General features: G+C 43.2%; 1 protein-coding gene across 2 annotated transcripts in view; it reads right to left on the minus strand.

The window, feature by feature from the left end:
• Positions 1–668: 668 nt before the first annotated feature.
• Positions 669–20,155, minus strand: part of RAD18 (RAD18 E3 ubiquitin protein ligase) — a 63,523-nt gene continuing 44,036 nt past the window's right edge. Inside the window, exons 12-13 of one of the 2 annotated variants that reach the window (XM_074914607.1) lie at positions 16,994–17,056; positions 669–3,209 (exon numbers count right to left, since the gene is read on the minus strand). In XM_074914607.1, coding sequence (XP_074770708.1) covers positions 3,107–3,209; positions 16,994–17,056 — 166 coding nt within the window. In that variant the 3' untranslated portion in view covers positions 669–3,106. The remainder of the gene's footprint in view (positions 3,210–16,993; positions 17,057–20,155) is intronic. The other variant, XM_074914608.1, reaches the window with a different exon arrangement.

Below are 20,155 nucleotides of genomic sequence, written 5' to 3' on the forward strand. Positions count from 1 at the left end.
ACGGGAAGGTCTAAGACATTTGTGAGGATGAAAGGGCCACCACGATTTGTCCTTGGTGTTATCTGTCCCCTCAAGACTCTGTTCCTCTAGCAAAGGAGAGAGTACATCCTCTGAATTCCTCCTTTCTGCTTGTCCTTCCCCATGGCAGCACTGGGGAGAGTCACGGCACCATGCAGGACAAAGGGGCAGGAGCATTACACTTAACTTCATCACTTATTTATATAAAACCAACTATAAAAATTATACCAAAAAATGTATATAGACACAGTGCAGCCTTGAGAACCATTTCCTTAGACTTCCTGTAACTCGACCTCTGTCCAACACAGCCCAAAACATGTTCCCACCCCAGAGAAGGAGCTACCAACAGGGCTGCCTGGCTCAGCTGCTGCCAAGGCCCATGCCAAGGCCAATGCAACCCACGGCAGCCGAACCAAAGGTGGGGGGATTCACACCATCCCATCTCCATGGGCCCCCAGAGGTGACAGACAAGAGCCTGGCATGGAGCCGCAGATGCGATTTTCAGATCTGGCATCCCACATGGTACAGCCCAGCACCAGCACCAGCTGAACGGCCACACTGACGATGAAAGGGCAGCTTTAAATGACAAAATCAATACAAAAAAATAAACATCTGAGGCTTGTATTTGCAGAAAACAAGGCAGATGCACATAAGAAATAAACATTTTGGGGTTTATTTTAACTGCGAACAGCTCCTTGGGGAAAGCCCACCACAGATCCAAGATAGCACCAAGATCTGTGGTTCACTGCAAATGACAACAGAAGGGTTTATACTCCAAACATTTGCAAAACATTAAAACACTGTTAGGAAGGTTAATGTCTTCTCACATTCTGCCCAGGCTGACAGGAAGGGAATCCCTCAAAGCACACCACAAAGAGGGACCAAGCTCTGGCTTTCTGCTTGGAGAAATAACAATCTGATTGAATGAACGGAAAGAAAAGTCATTTCCAAAGCTCATGACTGTTTATACATTAAGGAGTATAGCTTCAAGGATGACACTTTTTCTTGCATTCTTCAAGTGTCAGGGGACACATCCTGAAGCCCCCATGAGGCTCAGGACTGCAGCGCTGCTGTACAGAACCTTCGCAGCCCAGCAGCTCCTCGCTTCGCTCCGCAGGGCCTCCGGCCCTCCCCTCCTGACAGCCTCCAGCCTCCCAGGACCCGGCTTGCACCAGCCGCTGCAGCACCAACACAGACAGAACAGGTATTTCACAATTCAGATGTTGCTATTCACCTTCTATATTGATTTTTTCTAAGTACTTTCTAGCCCATACTGACTTAACAAATTAGACTATTTCTCCTTACTGGGTACTGAAATACATTTTCATCTCACATCAGTGGTTACTGTAATTAACTACAAATTTAAATCTATCACAACTATCTGCTATTGATACAGCACATTTACAGCCCATTCACTGTATCAAAAGGGAAAGCTCACAGGTAGTTAAGTATTGCAGGATCCTAATTTTCCTGCCGATCCAGCAGAGTTGAGGACCTCGGGTCAGTACACGGCCCCTGGACCACCATGTCCAGGCTGACCTTTAGCCAGGTGACCATCGTGCAGTGAATGAGCATGTCAGCCCTACAGCCCCCTGCACAAAACCTGTAATTGTGCTTTAAAGCCAAGACAGTGATTCTGCTGTGCAGCCCCCCTGTGCTGCCCAGGCCCCCACACACCAGCACTGCTCCAAACCACAACAAAGCAAACCAGAACGGGCACCTCCTCAGGTTTTGTTATTTATCACATTCCTCTTTATAGCTAGATCTCAAGTATTATGTTCTAATAGTATTGACAGAGTTTTTTGAGGCTATTTCCTATGTATGACAGTGGATAGCATTACCATAGTGAAGAAAATGAAGTGCTGCTAACTCAAATATAATTAAAACATAGCAATAAAAACCTCCAGGAGATGCTCAACAGCTGATGTAAACTGATGTACACGAATTTCAGACACATTGACCATTATGCATGCAAACATTTTTAATCTTCTCTGGCTAACTGCACAAAATGTAAATCTGTCTTTTATTAATTGCTGTAATTATAAGGCAGACTAAAAGCAGAAGTCAAGAATTACTCTCTTTCAAAAGGTTTACTTTCAGTAAAAAAACAACCAAACGAAATCAGCTTCCTGTTATTCCTCTGCATCTAACTTACCTCAATGGACTCACTACAGTTTATATTTACCACAGATTTAGCCCATTCTAAACAAAACCACTGCCTGCTACCATGGTTTGAGGAGGAATATTTTTGGAAGCACAATGTACAGTCCCAATAAACAGCTATAGTCTGAAGTCAAAAGACATGCAACCTTCAATCTTGAAAAGATTTTGTGCTTTCTTTGTGGTGTTCCCAATGAAAGGCTATGACCAAAGCTTCAGGGCTTGGTAAGAACAACTTTGAGTATTTTGCTTACAAGCTGTATTTTTAAAAACCTACCCTGTTGTTCAAGTTTACTTTAATTTTACTGCATTGCTGTATTACATTACAAAACTCCATCATCTTCTAAGACAGACAAGATTTTTCCATGCTAATATTGATTTTAAAGCTAGAATAATTAATGTCCATCAATCTTCCAATTTCTTTCAAATTTCAGGACTTTAAACTGAAATAATGGCATATACTAATGAGTAAGTTTACATGTTGTTTTTTTTTTTTTTTTTTAAAAAAAAAGCTAATTCCTGTAGAACATAAGTCTACCCCATCTCTCAGCTCCCCCCACACCTCCCCTGGAGCTGAGCCAGGAACCAGTTCATCAGCATGTGCCCGACCCCAAACAAAACGTCATCCTGCGGCTGCTCCCAGAGCGCGATTCCACACAGACCCAAATCCTGCCGCCACACGGGAGCCCGCCCAGAGCTCCCGCAGGACTCCGGCACTTCATGTCCCATCCCAGAGCTAGGCAGCCAACAGTGCTGTAAACAAAACGCATCCGCACACCAATTTGATTATTTTAAGGCAGTCTGAATGACAGCTATGCAAAACTTCAGCTTTTCATTAAGTACCCACATACACCGAAAAGTGGGAAAAACTAAGTATTTCTCAGCGCTAAGCCTGTTGCACAGTTTTAAGCTTCACACCGCTGCAGCATTAGCTCTTCTTCCGCTTGCTCTTGGGAAGCAGTTGATTGATTTCTGACATTCCACGCAGATGCAACTTTCTTTTGTTAACTCTCAGATCCAGAAAACTGTCACTGGAAAAAAAAAAAAAAAAAAGATTAAAAAAAATTGGGATTTTGAAGATGCTCTAAACACAGCAAATTCTGAAGGGTGTATTAAAGTGCTGTAAGCAGTATGTGGGCACACAGATGTGTGTGTTACTGGCAATGGTGAAGAGAAATCCTGCTCAGTCTTCTTGTTCCATGAAGATGACAGCACCCACGAGCCATCCCACTCACCCCGAGCCCGCAGGGACGGGGGAGTGGTGGTGCCTCTCCTCCCATCACCAAGGACCACTTTGGAGCAGTAAAGGGCAGCAGCAACCTTTCAAATTCCTTGTCCATAAATGAGAAGAGCCCCTGGTGCTGATAAAACCATGATTATGTTCTATCAGAAAAGGTTGACTTGAAACAGAGTCACCTCAGTGGCACAGCCACCAAGGAAAAGGACAAGTGGTTTTGGTCACAGTTACCCGAGAAGGAAACAGGCTCTCTTTGCCAGAGGCTCTTCTCATTTATGGACAAAGAATTTTCCACTGGAAATTCAAAGAAGTGTTTTCTTTTTAGTCATAGAGTTAATTTTAAAGAAAAAAATTGTTAAACCAGCCATATTTAAATTAAGCAGCTCGTTTCCATCACCCAGCCTTGAAGCTTAAAATTCCACGTAGTGTTGACATGAAAGATATTGCTCATCCATCAATAACTATTACTAATTAAACATTCCTTATAAATGCACTCTTTTTTTTTTTTTTTTTTACCATTTGCTAGGATGAATCCATCCTGCAGGGACTATTCATTTGGCTTAAACTGGGAATTCACAACTGAAAACAACAATGGAAAACTCTCAAATGCCAAAGTCCATGTATCTGTTTACTACCACAAGATATATACTAAAAGAGATTAACAGGAACGACTCGTATTTCAAAGCTCAGTTCAGCACCATGCTGGAAACAGAGCTCCTGCGTCCAAGACCATTAACCATGTGCAGGAGGGTCAGCACAAATCCCAACACCATCAGGTTTAGTCTGTCCCGCCAGAGACAGCGGTGTGATTAAACACACATACCTGCAGAGCACAGGAGGAAGAGGTGATGCATATGCATCACCCTATCCAACCCACCCCAGTCCTCAATGCTACAAACCTTACATGTGTGATTTCCATTACACATGACAGCTGAAGGCCAAGGTCTTTCCCTCCCAGCTGCACCCTCTGCTCCTGGTTTCCATCCCCTGCACCCACCCAGTGGAGAGGATCACTCATTTTAACCGAGAAGCAGCTAAGGTTTTAAAAGTTAGTGAAATTAGATATTAACAGAACCTCTTTCTGTGTGTCATCTTTTTCTCTGCTGTTCACAATTTTGCATTATTTGAATTCAAGGCAAATGCTGAGGCAGAGTTTTGTGAAATCTCCTAGTACAGTAACACACTGCCAAAGGCAGTCAGTCCCACGCTGAACCAAAATGCACAGGCTAACTGATGAAAGGATTCATAAACGGCTACACAGATGTTTTACGAGTGCCACGATACAAATATTTTTTTTTCATTTAAATTAAGCTCTAAAGAAGCCATTTTCAACCAAACCCAAGGGATCTGTTGTGCTTTGTATCCATCATACCCAACTCTTGTACGTGGGCTGTATCTTCCATTCTAGGTCAAGAAGAATTTGCCCATCTCCATCCAGCTCTGCAGTTGTATAACAGCAAAGGATAATTAACCTCAACCGTTAGGTCGGTATCAGCCGCTGATGAATGATACTAGATCAGCGTGCTCCTTTGGGACAGAGTAAGACATGGAAGCGACACACTAACCCTCCTCCAGAGCACATGGCTTTGGCCACTGGTGAATGAAGAATCCCAAGATGGGTGGACAACCTCATTAAGAATCAACAATCACCTCTTAATCCCCTTTGCTCTTCCCACCCTGGGGCTCTGCTGGCTCATTACATCCTCCAAACCAGCTGGAGCCCTTCGGCTGTACCCACTTGGTACCCAGCGGCCATGGCCTTGACATGGAGTTTCCCCCAGACAAGGCACCTCCCCAGGGGTACTTGTCCCAGCCGCCACAGCAAATTAATCTTAACCACCCTTTTAATGATGGCAATAGCTAAGCAAATTAATGCTAGGAAACTGTGGAATCCTCATCACTGGGCATCTACATCAACCCATTAAATAAAGGCCCGGCAGCCCCTCTCTCATCATTTCACGTACAGGATTTATGAGGATTTATTAAGAGTTCCCAAACTCCATCTGGTATTACTTTTACTATAGTTACAAGGAATACAAATGACTGCACCTGCAAAGCTTCAGAGAGAAAAATATTTTCTTATTCATCCAACACCTCTGTGGGTTTGTCTTGACCCGAACTTAAGCATGCCAGATGTCAGCTAACACCTTCAGACAAGAACACACATACCCTCAAAGTCTGGGGAAAAACAAGGAGCATTGCCAATCCCAACTACTCCAGAAAGTGTAATATAGACACCAAAATGACACAGAAAATTAACTTTGTCTTCTAAAATCAATCTCCAGATTGTCTTCTCTATATATTTTCCACTCTAGCAGTGGTTGCACCCCGCAGACACATGCTCATCTCGTTGGCCCAACTCCCTTCTTTGGCAGGCAGCCTCCTCCACTGCTCCATCTGGAGCAGAGGGCCCTTCCTATGGAGCAGCAATTTTTTTGAACCCAGTGACCTGACTCACTCTCCTGAAGTGTAAAGGGTACAAGATTAAAAAAAAAAAAAAATCCAACTAAAAAAAAAAATCTTTTGATTTCAAAATATGTAATCACATTCACAAAAATATGATTCAGAGATTTGCACTTCTTCCTAAACCATCACTAAGCAGACTGATACACAAAAATGGGTTAAACAAGCAATTGTTGCCTGGAGGTTTTGTTTAATAAGGCAATTTCTGAACAGAGGGTCCTTGTCAGTGTAATACTAAATGCTCATCAAGCCATGAACCTGCAAAGTCTTAGCCATGTGTATAATCTGGTATGTCAGCAACATACTGGAGTCAAGAACACTACGCAGATATATAGCTGTTGCCAGGAGCAGGCCACATATGATTCACATTTTTATACCTCACCTATTAACACTTACCTGCACAAAGATGCTCGCTCAGGATCAGGAACTTAAGTTATATCCAAAGGATTAAAACCTTACTCTTTTTCTGAACCGGAATTTAAAACCACTTGTCTGCCAATAAAAAATAAGTCACCAACAGCACAGACTGATAAATAAGTATGGTTTGTGGGGAAAAACAGGCAATGATTCAGGTATACATATTCAACTCAGGGAATGGGAGGCAGAAACCATAGAAAAAAAAGACCTGGTTGAAATGGCTGAAGGACTTGGTTTGTGGATCCAGACAGGGTTGAAGTAAATGCACTCTTCTGCAAGCAGCAAGTCAACTGTCAGGGATCAAGTGACAAATGAATCTGGTTAATTAATACACAGTATCTTGCTAATGTGGGACCGGTGCTTAAATAGTCTCCAGAAAGTTAAGAGTTAAAGGTGATTTTGATTGAGTTAAGGATGTTCTTCACCCAAAAAAGAAGGAAGCCAACTATTTCAATAACTAACTACAGAAGAGCAAAGGAGCATTTAAATCCAAACTGGTTTACAGCAGAATACTTTAAAAGCACATGGAAAAAAACATTTCTCCACTGCATGGCTGAAAAAACACACTGAACTATGGCAAAAATAAGTGTGTTCTGATCTTGGGAATGCTTTCCGTACCCAGGAGCTTTCTTTTTAAGAATGAAGGCAGTATTCAGCAGCCTTCTGAGCTCTGCACGGCATTGTTAGGCATTTCAGAAGATCTGAGCATCACAGGCAGAGGAAGGTACTCAGTGGCACTGTGTCCGTGCTGCAGAGACTCTGGCATGGCACAGCCAGTGCCCAAACCCGACCGGGACACCCGGCAAGCAGAAGGGACAAGCGGTGGTGCAGCGCGGCAAGGAGCCCACGCTGCAGCATGTCCTGAGCCTCAGGAAGCTCCTGGGAGCCCCATGGCCCCTCCTCACACATCTCCTTGAGCAATAAGGACACAAGACTGATTACTTCAGGGGTTTTAAAATAGACTCAACTTTGCGTTAGGTTAATTTTAATTAGGGTAAGAACATTTCTGTACTCCTAGACTTTGATCCACTGGTTGCATGGCATAGTGCCATCAATATTAAAAACACAAAGCAAATGTACTTGACCTTCTACAGAAACGTGCAAGTCAGATCCCTTCCCACATCTTATGGTGCATTTTGTAACAATGAGGTTTGCTTGTCCGGGGACAAGAAGATCCTGACTATACACTACACAGTCACTTATCCCCATCTCGGGTCAAGTCAGCTACAGAGGAGTTGAGATGACATTTCTAGCACCCTGCCTTACCTTAGGGATGAAATGAAGTTGTTTCTCACAACACCAAAGCACACTTTCAAGTAGGCAGGGATCTTGAATTGCAACAGTGCACAATTAAGGATTGATTGTCCTTTTTGTCCCTTTTTTTTATATTCATTTTCTCCACACAATAAAGTTGCATAGGAAATATATCCACCAGGTACCATTTTCAGAATTTCATTAAATGCTTTACAGAAAGTCTGCAACTATATTTAGGAGTTAAACTCAGCCATGACTGAATGGCAAAGTCACTATAACAACCTTTCATCAAACCCCACATTAATTTTTAGGCATTCAGATCTGACACTGCCCAAGGAACTGACTAAAACCTGCAGTTAAGTTGGCATCATCAACCACCTTTTGATACCTGCATCAGAGAACCATGACACCTTTCATAAGGGGTTACTAAGAGCCTGAAGGGCTGCCTCAAATTCATCAGATACAGAGTGATACAAACTTATGTCATCCCAACTATGTTACTCCACAGCCACTGGTTTTGTTACTTAACAGGTGAGAAAAACAAGAAAATAAATGCTTTTGAAAGCTCAGAGAACACTGAAGTTGTGCTTAAGTAAGTTTCAGGAAAGGAATGACATCTTCCTAAAAATGAACTCCAATTTGCCACTAAAATATCCCTACACTGCTCCATTTGTGCACTTTTGCAAATAGATACTAAAAGATGTCATATACAAATATTTGAGTTTATTTTTGAGTATTATCTTCTAATCTGTGTCAAAATGACACTATTAGTAGAAATGAAAAAAGACTCCAGGGAGTTTATATAATGTCTCAATTCTCATTAAAATCTTAAAAAATACTATTTTTTTCTAGATGCAGAATATAAATGTTTAGTGCTTCTTTATTAGATCTGTCACATAAATGAAAATGCTCAACAAAACACCATTCTCACTGAAAAACGTGCAATAGCCTGGTTCAGGACTTCCTCTGTTCACGAGTCTCTTGCTGTCCGCTAGGACACAACTGCACCTAGAGAAGCTGGTAGGTCAGACCCTCTTCAGCTTAACACCCGAACAGATGAGAAGGCTGCTCTCAGAAATCGAAGCTACAGATTTCAACTGAGACCCAGCCCTTCCATCACACTTTTGACATTTTTTCATCTGTTCAGGGCACATAAAGGGTCAGCATGAGTTTTCAGCTTGTTTTACATGATCTCATTCTCCTTCAGAGACCTTCAGTCCGCCATTGTACAAAACCTGCAACTCTCCTGCTAAGAACACTGGCAAAAACAAAAAGCTCACAAAATGGGTAGCAGAAAGACCCAGCCCTGCTCGTGTCTCCCAACAGCACCACAGAGACCACCCCGGGTTCCAGGCAGGAACACTGAACGGAGTGTTCCCTCTGGCCCAACCACGTGCTGGGCACCCATGCACCAGCCAGGCACACTGCAGAGGATGCTCACTGCTCCCCCCGGGGAGGGAGGGAGGGAGGGGGGGAGTTAAAACGCATTGATCATTCCCTCTCCCAGGAATGCTCCCTGAATGAAGTAAACTGAAATTATTGAGCCACATTTTCACTCCTGAGCAAAGAGCAGCCTGTTCTTATTCCTTCCACTGAAGCTTTAGTTTGAATTGAACCCTTAAAGAGACACAAGAAACCCCAAATACAAACTGTTGAAAAGCACAAAAGGTAGGTATTTTTTAGAAGGACTGAAAATCATACTTGACAAAAATTAGTCATTTACATAAAGTCTCAGCTAACAAAACAATCATGCTTTTAAGGATCACACTCTAGAACAATATTGACTTGTCCTTTAGTACATAAACCTAAGAGCAATAATAAGGATTTGCATCTAAAAGACAAAGAAAGTACAAAGACGTATTTTCTCCCTGATCTACATGAAGACCCTTTCCCTTGGTCTTGCTCTGCAGGGAGCCTCAGCCAGTTCCATCATTAGACCCATCACCAGAGCGGGCACCTACATACCTCAGAAGTGAGATTCTGTAGGGCAGCACACAGTAACGCTTTGAAATGTTCAGCCCTCGTGCTCCAATATCACATAATGCTATCTGGGATTTCTAGACACTAAAATACATAGAAGTCTGAATATGGACTATTTAAAAGTATTCTTATCAGTACAAAATGTGCACTTGAGCCGAAGTTACACACAGAACATCACTACATCTTTCAAGTTTCAGCTAATGAAAAGGCGTATCTAGCCCAGGAATTCATGTTGGCCGTTAGCTACAGGCTTTCGTGCTACATGGAAAAACCTACTTCTGATAATACTCAACCACTGGCAAACGTTTAATGTACTCCAGAGGCAAGGCAGCAATATAACTCAAAGCTGATAGTTTAAGTATCTGGAAGGCTAAACTAGAACACAACATACTGCAAAGATAAACAACATTCAAGCTACCAATTTTGCTAATGTGTCACTTTACAAAGAGCATCCACCAGCAGCTGCACCTTCCCCTCCATTTTTAGTTTTTTGTTTGTTTTCAAGAATTTGCAAAATACAACTACCCTTGCAAGAATAAATTATTTAGGACACAGGATGAAGCAGAAATCTCATTTAGTTTAAGGCTAGCTTTACTGTTTTGTATTCTGCCCATCTCTGGCTTTGATGCCTGCATTTTTCCAGAGCAGAATGGTAATTACCTTATGTTCAAAAGTGTATTAAAACACAAAGCCAAAAACTGGAGCTTCTATATCACTTGGTTCTCTTGTTTTGCAATATCTGGTTATTAACTCATAAAATTAAAGTAAGAGAGATTATATCCTTCTGGCATAACTCAGCTTTTATAAAACCTGAGCTGATTATGAAAGATCCCATCTGTCCATTCTTTGGTACACTGGCCTGAGCCTCCTCATGGCACATTTGCCAAAGCAGAGCCCTTGTCTGGCCTGCCATGCCCCTCAGCATCCCGCAGGATGCTGTTCTGCAACAAACAGAAAGAGTATCTTTGGTGAAAGTTGTACCTCTGCTTTTCTTAACACCCTCCTGCACTTATCAACCTGGCCAAGGCTTATTACCACTCAACATAAACAAACCCACTGAATGACTGAGAAGTTTCCTGTGTGAAGGAAATTACCACAGGTACAAATGATTTTGCTACAGATACATATCATAACTAACGTTAACATCCATTACTGCTAGGCAGAAACGCTCCATTAACGAACTCTAGTACTGTTTTCATTATTGACATTCCCATTTCTTTTTCCACTAAAGAACATGTTTTTCCAACTCATGCAAGAAGGTGTCGATGCCAAACCCTTAAGCCATAGCATATTATCTCCTGTACCACAGAGAAAATTCTGCCAATTGGCATCTCCAGAATGGAGCTCAGGGAGTACGAAAAAAGAATAGACAATAATTTGATTGTACCATCACCAAAATTAACTGCAAATCACTCTCTGCTGATAAAAAAACTATAGTGCACCATCTGCAAGTTTGGAGCTGGCAGTCTCCAAAGATACGGAAAATATGACTGGGAAGGTGAAGACTATTAGCCTTACCATTCACTTTTACAAAATTTCTCAAAAATACTTTTAAACTGCATGTTTTTAACATGTATGGTAGACTAGCTACTACCTACAAATTTAAAGCTAGATGTAATATAGAAGTCATATATTCCAGGCACTACATGGATAATTAAAATCTCATCAAAAGTATGTTAATTATCCTCCTACAGGAAGCACAGAATCATCAAAACCTAAGTTTTCCCTCATAAAAGAGGCTGTAATTAATTCTTATAGAAAATAATGAGGAAGTGTACAGTTTCCCATGATAATTAATTACAGTTCTACCATTAAGCACAAGCTTGTTTTAAAAATATATACCTCTTGCTATCATTCTTCATGCTAGTGCTGTTGCAGAGCAACTCATTCCATGGCTGTGATCTTCTGGAGAGTTGCTGAGGAGAGGAACTCCAAAGAGGAGGATAGTGGTGGGGGACCCTTCTGAAAGCATCAAAAAACCCACAGCAAAACCACAAGCCGAGAAGGCAGAAGCCCAGGGAAGAGGGAGAGCCTCAAGCCGCTCCCCCTGAGCGGGGAGAGTGAGCTGGGAACGAGGGCAGCGGGGACCCAGAGTGGGCAGAGCCTGGAGTGACGACGCCCAACGGCCCCCACGTACAAGAGCAGCCCCAGGGAGTGCGAGCGACCAGGAGCGCGGCAACAGGGCGGGCAAACAGGGCGCGGTGGGTCAGAAGGGCTTCAGCAATCAAGGATAAAAAGAAATGCATCTATAACTATGTCAACAGCAAAAGAAAGACCAGGGAGAGCCTCCATCCCCTGCTAGACACAGGAGGAAACATGGTAACAGGTGATGAGGAAAAGGCTGAGGTGCTTAATGCCTTCTTTGCCTCAGTCTTTAATAACAAGACCAGTTGTACTGAGGGAATCCAGCCTCCTCAGCCAGAAGACAGAGACTGCGAGAACGACCCTCCCGCAATCCAGGAGGAGACAGTCAGTGACCTGCTGCATCACACAGACACTGACAGGTCTATGGGACCAGATGGGATACACCCGAGGGTGCTGAAGGAGCTGGCTGGGGTGCTCGCCAACCTGCTTTCCATCATTTACCAGCAGTCCTGGCTGACCGGGGAGGTCCCGACTGTTTGGAAATTGGCCAATGTGACGCCCATCTATAAGAAGGATTGGAAGGATGGTCCGGGAAATTACAGGCCTGTCAGCTTGACTTTGGTGCCTGGGTAGCTGATGGAGCAGCTCATCCTGAGTACCATCACACAACACATGTGGGACAGCCAGATGCTCAGGCCCAGTCAGCATGGGGTTATGAAAGACAGGTCCTGCCTGACAAACCTGATCTCCTTCTATGACAGGGCAACCTGCTTATTGGATGAGGGACAGGCTGTGGATGTTGTCTACCTTGACTTTTGGAAGGCCTTTGACATTGCTTCCCACTGCATTCTCCTGGTGAAACTGGCTGCTCATGGCTTGGACGGGCACACGCTTCGCTGTGTAAAAAACTGTCTGGATGGCCGGGCCCAAAAAGTTGCGGTGGAGTTAAATGTGGTTGGTGGCTGGTCACGAGTGGTGTCCCCCAGGGCTGGGTTTTGGGGCCACTCCTGTTTAACATCTTTATGGATGATCTAGATGAGGGGATCGAGTGCACCCTCAGTTTGCAGATGACATCAAGTTGGGTGGGAGTGTTGATCTGCTCAGGGTAGGGAGGCTCTGCAGAGAGACCTGGACAGGCTGGAGCCATGGGCTGAGCCCAACTGGAGGAGTTTCCATAAGGCCAAATGCCGGGGGCTGCCCTTGGGCCACAACAACCCCCAGCAGCGCTACAGGCTTGGGGAGGAGTGGCTGGAGAGCTGCCAGTCAGAGAGGGACCTGGGGGTATTGATTGACAGCCGGCTGAATATGAGCCAGCAGTGTGCCCAGGTGGCCAAGAAGGCCAATGGCATCCTGGCTTGTGTCAGCAATAGCGTGGCCAGCAGGGACAGGGAAGGGATCTTGCCCATGTACTCGGCACTGGTGAGGCTGCACCTCAATTACCGGGTTCAGTTTTGGGCCCCTCACTACAAAAAGGACATTGAATGACTCGAGCGTGTCCAGAGAAGGGCAACGAAGCTGGTGCAGGGTCTGGAGCACAGGTCATACGGGGAGCGGCTGAGGGAACTGGGGGGGTTTAGTCTGGAGAAGAGGAGGCTGAGGGGAGACCTCATCGCCCTCTACAGTTACCTGAAAGGAGGGTGCAGAGAGATGGGGATGAGCCTCTTTAACCAAGTAATAAGCAACAGGACAAGAGGTGATGGCCTCAAGTTGCCCCAGGGAAGGTTTAGATTGGATATCAGGAAGCATTTCTTTCCAGAAGGGGCTATTGGGCTTTGGAATGGGCTGCCCAGGGAGGTGGTGGAGTCCCCATCCCTGGAGGTGTTTAAGAGTCGCATTGACATAGCGCTGAGGGATCTGGTGTAGTCGGGAACTGTCAGTGTGAGGTTAATGGTTGGACTGGATGATCTTCAAGGTCTGTTCCAACCTTGATGATTCTGTCATTCTGTGACTGCTTCCTTGCACAAACTAGCAGAGTCCCACAACACCCACAGGACACAACTTCCAGCCCCAGTCACTCCACATACTCTGAAGCTGATCTGACTGGGTACACCTTTATGCCAATGTTTGCATCCCAGTAAAAGTCACTGGCTTTAAAAGCAAAAGCACACAAGCTTATCACACCAACCAGCACTGGACACCCTCACATCTTCACTCTCATCAGGTGAAATAATTTTAACAGGTACAGTTTTAAAAACTGGAAGCCAGATTTTTTAGGTTGCTATGAAGTCCTGGTGTGTCACGGATAAAGCAGGATGCTTGCTACATCAGCCATGAGAACAGACATTCGCGTGGTGCTCTGCTGCCAGCCTCATGAACCACCACTCCACGCAGCGCATCACTGTGGGACAGACAAGGTCTCCTTCCTCCTCCTAAGGCTGGCCAGCAAAACCGCTTCTGGCAGCATACGCCACATGCCATTCTTCCACATAACCAGAAAAATGTGTTCCTGACCTCTGCCAGCGAGCACAAGCAGGAATCAAGTCCTTCAACAGACCTTCTGAAAGCTGCCTCCTCTACACTTGGGGTTTCCAGCCATCTCGGGTAAACACCCCAGTCCTGACAAAGGGAGCACCTGTCATTTCTGTTACAGTTTGAGTTGACTAGTGTTCTTTCTAAATCTAAGCTCCTCCAAAAATTAACCAGGTGTATTAATTCTACAATACTGATGTGGCATATAGTCCCAAATCATCTAACAAAACCCTGTGTTATTCTCAATAGCCTTCTTAGACCAGTGATCTGAATTTCATTACAGCTGCAGTTCTAGTTTCTTTGCTTGGGGCCCTAAAATTTACAGCTCAGAAACTTCCCATAGCTCTGTTTCTTCCACTTTTTCGATCCAAACTGATTTTAACAAAATGTCTTAAGACCTGACCAGGTGGATTTTTCCCATTTAAACAAATAGCGAAGCAGACAAACAGCACTGACTGAATTGTAATTTTAGAAGAACATACACATTTAATATCCTAACTCAGGGCAGGTACAGAAGTACAATGAAGGTAAAGCACTTAAAAACAATTTAAAAAATGAAAAATATTCTGTTGTTGGATAGCCAGGAACAGCAATGCCACCCATTTCCTGCCAGATGAACATCTGCTGGCCCCGTGGAGGAGCCACACTGCTCACCCCAGGAGCATGTCCTGCTGCGACCAGCCCTGACCAGGCTGGCTCAGAGCCGCAGCACAATCCCCCTCAGCAAAAGTTAGCACAGACACGATGAGCAGGGAACCCAGAGCACAGGAAACATGGCCAAAAGTACCTGTCCGGCAATCTAGACATCGCCTCAATGTGTTCGTAGACTGCGAGAGAGAGTGAGCTCAGAAGCATTTGCAGCAACTGATAACAACGGACATTACCAAGCTCCATAAATACAATTAACTCCCAACCGCAACCAAGAAGAAATCAAGAAACTTCTTTTAACTTCTGTTGCCATCCTCACCTCCTGACTGCTGTCCAGCTACTGTGCCTCCTACCCCAGTTCCCCACCAAGTCAGCCAGAGGCAGCTGCGGTACCACGTGCCTACAGCCCCAGAGAGAGGCAGAGGCACATACATGACAACTCTCTCCTGCAGCTGCCAGGGGCGGCTCTTGGTTGTCTTGGCCTCTCCACTCATGACTTCCACCCCTCTCCAAACAGAAGAGGACACACAATGGGACAGACACCCATTTTTATCACGTCCTGCTGTGCATTTTCACACTCCAAGCATCTAGTCAAGACAAAACAGGGAGCTGCAAGTTGCTGGCTCCCTCACTCACGAGTTCTCCAGCTCTGGTAGCCAGAGCTCCACCTTTCCTGTTCTGACCACGATTCACAGCCACAAATCCTTATGGACTGGCTTTTATTCAAGAGCCCAATTCCTAGCAATCCAACTCACTGAGAAATAGCCAGCTGAGATATAACACTTCAGAGGTAACCGATAATTACATAATGAGGTGGTTACCAAGGACTTTAGATGATCCTTGATCTCATGATGCCTGACCCCTGTTTATCACGGTCACGCATAAATCTTGTAAAAGATCTAAAAATATCTGTACAGGGTAGCTGTGGCTGCTTAGTCCTTGATACATGGCAGCAGCACCAGAAGATCATCACCAGGGGAGCAGAGACTAGTACCTGCAAAACATACAACCAAGTATTTTTTACTTTACTGCCCATCTCAAGGATTCGCTTGCAGATACCACAAAATAATGTGCACTTGTGAGCATCCTTCTAGTAAACACCTCTTACCTTCCCAAAGTGAGGCCTCCCTCTACAAGAAAGCCTTTCTGCCTACTTTCTGGTTATCCAGTGGTGCACTCCACCACTGACCTCTGACACCACTGTAATCAAGGCCTTATCAGTGCTTCCATTAAAGCTCCTTAAAAGCCATTAGGTTACCTAAACACACATTTTAAGAGTTTCAAATGTTACTTCTGACATTAATCATGAATTTTAAGAGCTGTCACAATCTATTGACCACATATGTATGTAATGGATAATAGAGAACATTGGGTCATAAATACTCTTCAAAAAACAGACTACGAGAATTAAATGCAGTATGGTTCTCATCACGCCCCTGAGATCAACTACTAAAGTAGACATGATATCTGAAGACAGATCCCAGATCAAGCCAGTTTCAGCTGCAAGGGTAAACTGTACTACTTTTGCAGACTCCAGCAGTCTTTATTTCTCTTTCTTTGTATAACTACAGAGCTTTTCAGCTGATTTAACACAAAGCTATTCCAAATTTCACTATAACTGCCCACCTCCAGCACCCACATAGATCCCCATATTTCCTCTCCATCTTCATGTATTTCATTTGGTTCAGGAATCCTTGGACGGTTTCTTAGTACTTCTTTGTACACCACCTTGCACAGCTAGACCTAAATATTGCCATTATATAATAGAAGGCGATTTCTGGTTTTAAGAAATAAGATGTTAAGATTTCAAAAATAGGAAAGTAGTCTTCTCTCTTCTTGTTTACTTTGAGAAGTAGTAAATCCAAACAGATGCTGCAATTCCAGCACGTTCAACTTGACAGAGATGTAGATGACACTGACAACAATATAACTTTAAATACAACACAAGATCAGATTCTTTCCATTTTCCACAAAAATCAGTTCCCTCATTCTCTTTCTATTTAAAATAAAATTTTGTAATAAAATATACCTTAGAACAATGATTTTCAACTAGTCATCTGTGGATCCTTAGAGCACCCAGGCATTATTTTCCAAGGATCCAAAAACGCTGACCGAATTTGTCTCCTACAACTGTGGAGATTCTCGAAGAACCTGACTTTTTGGAGGCATTTGCAGAAAACACATAGGATTCCACAAACTGGAAAATACTGACCTAAATCAGTCGCAATGACTTTATCACTCATATATTCACTCTGAACTTACTTGTCAGAGGATGCTGAACATGTTTCAAGCCCTTGCAGATCTCTCAAAATGTCTGAGCAGGAGCTGAAGGGGAAAATAAAACCAGATGTAAGTTACTTTAGCAACATCTGCAGCAAAGTAAGGCTCTACTTTGCAAAGGCAGTACAATCCATACAGGAGACAGACACCCCCCCCCAGTACTGGCAATGAGAAATCACTTCAAATCAACACCACAGTCCAGAAAGCTTTGTCTCTGCATCACATCATTTTCAGAGTTATTACTGGGTCTCATTTTCATTATTTAACACACAAGACAAATCTCTCTGTTCATATCTGCTTGTTGGTAACTACAATAGCTTTATATTCACAGGAACCAGACAATTTTGCCAGAGAGGATATGCAAGATACTTCAGTGGGTAAAGTACAAATACAACATTTCAAAGAGTAAAGCACTTTCAACCTCAAAACTCAAGGCTTTAGTGTGAGCTCATGTTTTGACAACAACAAAAAAAACCAAATCAACATCAAAGAATAAACCTTCACATGGAAATTGTTGGTGACAAAAATCCAAACTGCCAAGACTGTCAGCGCATCCAGATAAAAGCCAAGTGAAACTTTGCCAGTCACCACAGTAACTCATCACACGAACAGATGTGGCTCATGCTGAGCTGCTTGAAGCAAGTTTACCTTGTCAAACCTTCTGAGGAAAAGGCACAATTAGAAAAGAGACAAAAGCATACACTGCACAGGGTTATAACAATCTTCAGCTGCTATCTGCCCCTGAAGTAAAATGGCTTTTCTCCATACAGAACATAATAGGTCAAAAACTCAGTACCAGTGGTGGACAGGTGAGAAGCTTCAGTATAAAGGATTTAAGATGGTAGCTCAGAATAAATAAATTAATAAATAAGAATTATACATCATGAGTGTTATGTCAATAAGCTACCAAGCTGGTTAACAATGGAACCAAGCAGCTCCACAAAATCTTTATGTTTATTCTGTTTCTTTTAAACACTTAGGCCTATATAAAATTTATGCTTTCTTGTAGTGCAGAGATGTTCAATGCTCACTGGACTAGGGGCTAAGGACCCAGCTGCAAAGCTGAGAAACAGCTCCTATCACAAAATCAGGGTTCACATCAGCTCCTAAAGGAGCCGTCTCATGCATCTTCTCGAGCCACTAATATGACACAGGTGCTTACCAGCCATGCCCTCAGCAATAACAGATGAGAACTTGTCTTGCTACATCTGTTTGTATTTCACAGTAGTCACACAGACAACTTGAATCAGGGTGTTGTTAAATTCAGCTATCACTATTGCATCAACTTCGGAAGAATCCGTGTGTGTAGATATATGCACGCGTGCACATACACACATATTTAATCAACTACAAGTATGAGCTGTGATGTCAGTCAGACCTCTTCACATGCTCAAAGTCAAAAAAACCCAAACAAATAACTACACAGATTACTTCAGCCTGTATTTTAAATAAGAAACATTTCTCAAATTTCAATAAAATCTGAACGCTGGTCAGTTATTGACAACTAACTTTCACTGCACATTTAGGCTCTGTGATATAAACTATTGCAAAGTTCTCAAGTATATGCCAAATTGCAGGAGTACAGAAATCAACTAAAAAGTTGGAAAATGTTGTTTTCTAAAAACTATCTTTTTAAAAGATGCCTGTCAGCTCCAACAGTCTGTATGTTATTGCAGAAATTACATATCAGACTATGTTACACAAACATCTGGGAGATTTTAAACTATGGGACAGCAGTTGGATACCAGTTCTCTTGGATTTACTTTAAAGTTTCACAATAAAATTAATCTCCTGTTTCTTGAGGAGAGCAGACATAAATTGTAAAGATACATCCCTCAAGCCAGACCTTCATACACAGATATCAGTGTGTTTATATGTTTGTTCAAAACACATATCAAGGAAAACAGCCCAAAAATACTCATTCTCACAGGACAGATTCCAGCATGGCAAAGCAGAGTCCTGATAATACAGACTGCTGCTGAAGTTTACAAATGGTATTTCTGCTAGAAAAAAACAGTTTTAACAAACATGTCTCATACTAGAGAGACTGTCTTTGTCTAGAAGACCTACCTAGTGATTTTACCGGGTGGTTTTCAAAGGCAGAGCCACATTTCCAGTCCCTGGGACAGGGGAAGGTGAGAGCTGCTCACTGTGTGGGTACCACGGCCACTGCCCGCTTCTGCTATCTCAGCACCGTTTGTGCTGGCTGGAGCCCACTGTGTGCAAACACACGGTAAACAGCGCTCCTTACCACGAACTGCAGGTGACTGACTGCACCATCTCTGTTGGAGAGTCACAAATTAAAAAGCAAGAACCACTTTGCACACAACTTCCACGTCCCAGGTGCAGGACAGAAGTCTAACATCTTGGCTCATTACCAAGTTCACAGATTTTTGAGAACAGGAGTCAGAAGTTCACCAAACACTTAATATTCGTAACATATGGCATAATTACAGAGAAGATAATAATTCAAATGGGAGAAGGAGACACCAGCCAGAGTGTCCTTGCACTGGGAACGGAGCAGCATTTCCACCATTGGAATGCACCCAACATGGAGCCAGGGCTCAGCCGCAGAGATCTCCACACCCTCAGTGTAACGCACCAGAAAACACCGGCTCCTAGCACACACCAGAAATCACATGCAAACATAGCCCCTTTTTTTTAAAAAAAGCTTTTCATAAATAAATGGCACGCAATTTTTATAAGGTGGCAGGATTTTTTTGATCCGTTACCATTTTGTCTCCTCCTGTTTCCTGTTCCCCTCTCTGCAGTCAGATTCACCAGATGTTTCTGCAGTGATGAGTACAGAATCATCAACAGGATTTCAAGGAGGCAAAACACCATCAGATTGGATTAGAGAAACCTTTAACACATGTACTTTTAGTCATAAAGATAAAAAGGAAAAATATACCAGAAATATACAAAAAGCACTAGTGCCATATGGAGAAAATTATTTTGAAACAAAATGGATTTAAGTTTTGTGTGCAATTTTAGAAACTCTTCAGTGATCCCCCAGGAACTTCCATGAACTGTTGAATAAATTACAACTAAAACTATTTTAATATGGAAACAAAGACACCTGAAATTAAAAGCAGTGACTGCATTTGGGAGAAATGTTTTATCCCTGCACCAATCAGCAATACC

This window comes from Athene noctua, chromosome 10 (assembly GCF_965140245.1).
Source record: "Athene noctua chromosome 10, bAthNoc1.hap1.1, whole genome shotgun sequence".
In the NCBI taxonomy this organism is placed as follows: domain Eukaryota; kingdom Metazoa; phylum Chordata; class Aves; order Strigiformes; family Strigidae; genus Athene; species Athene noctua.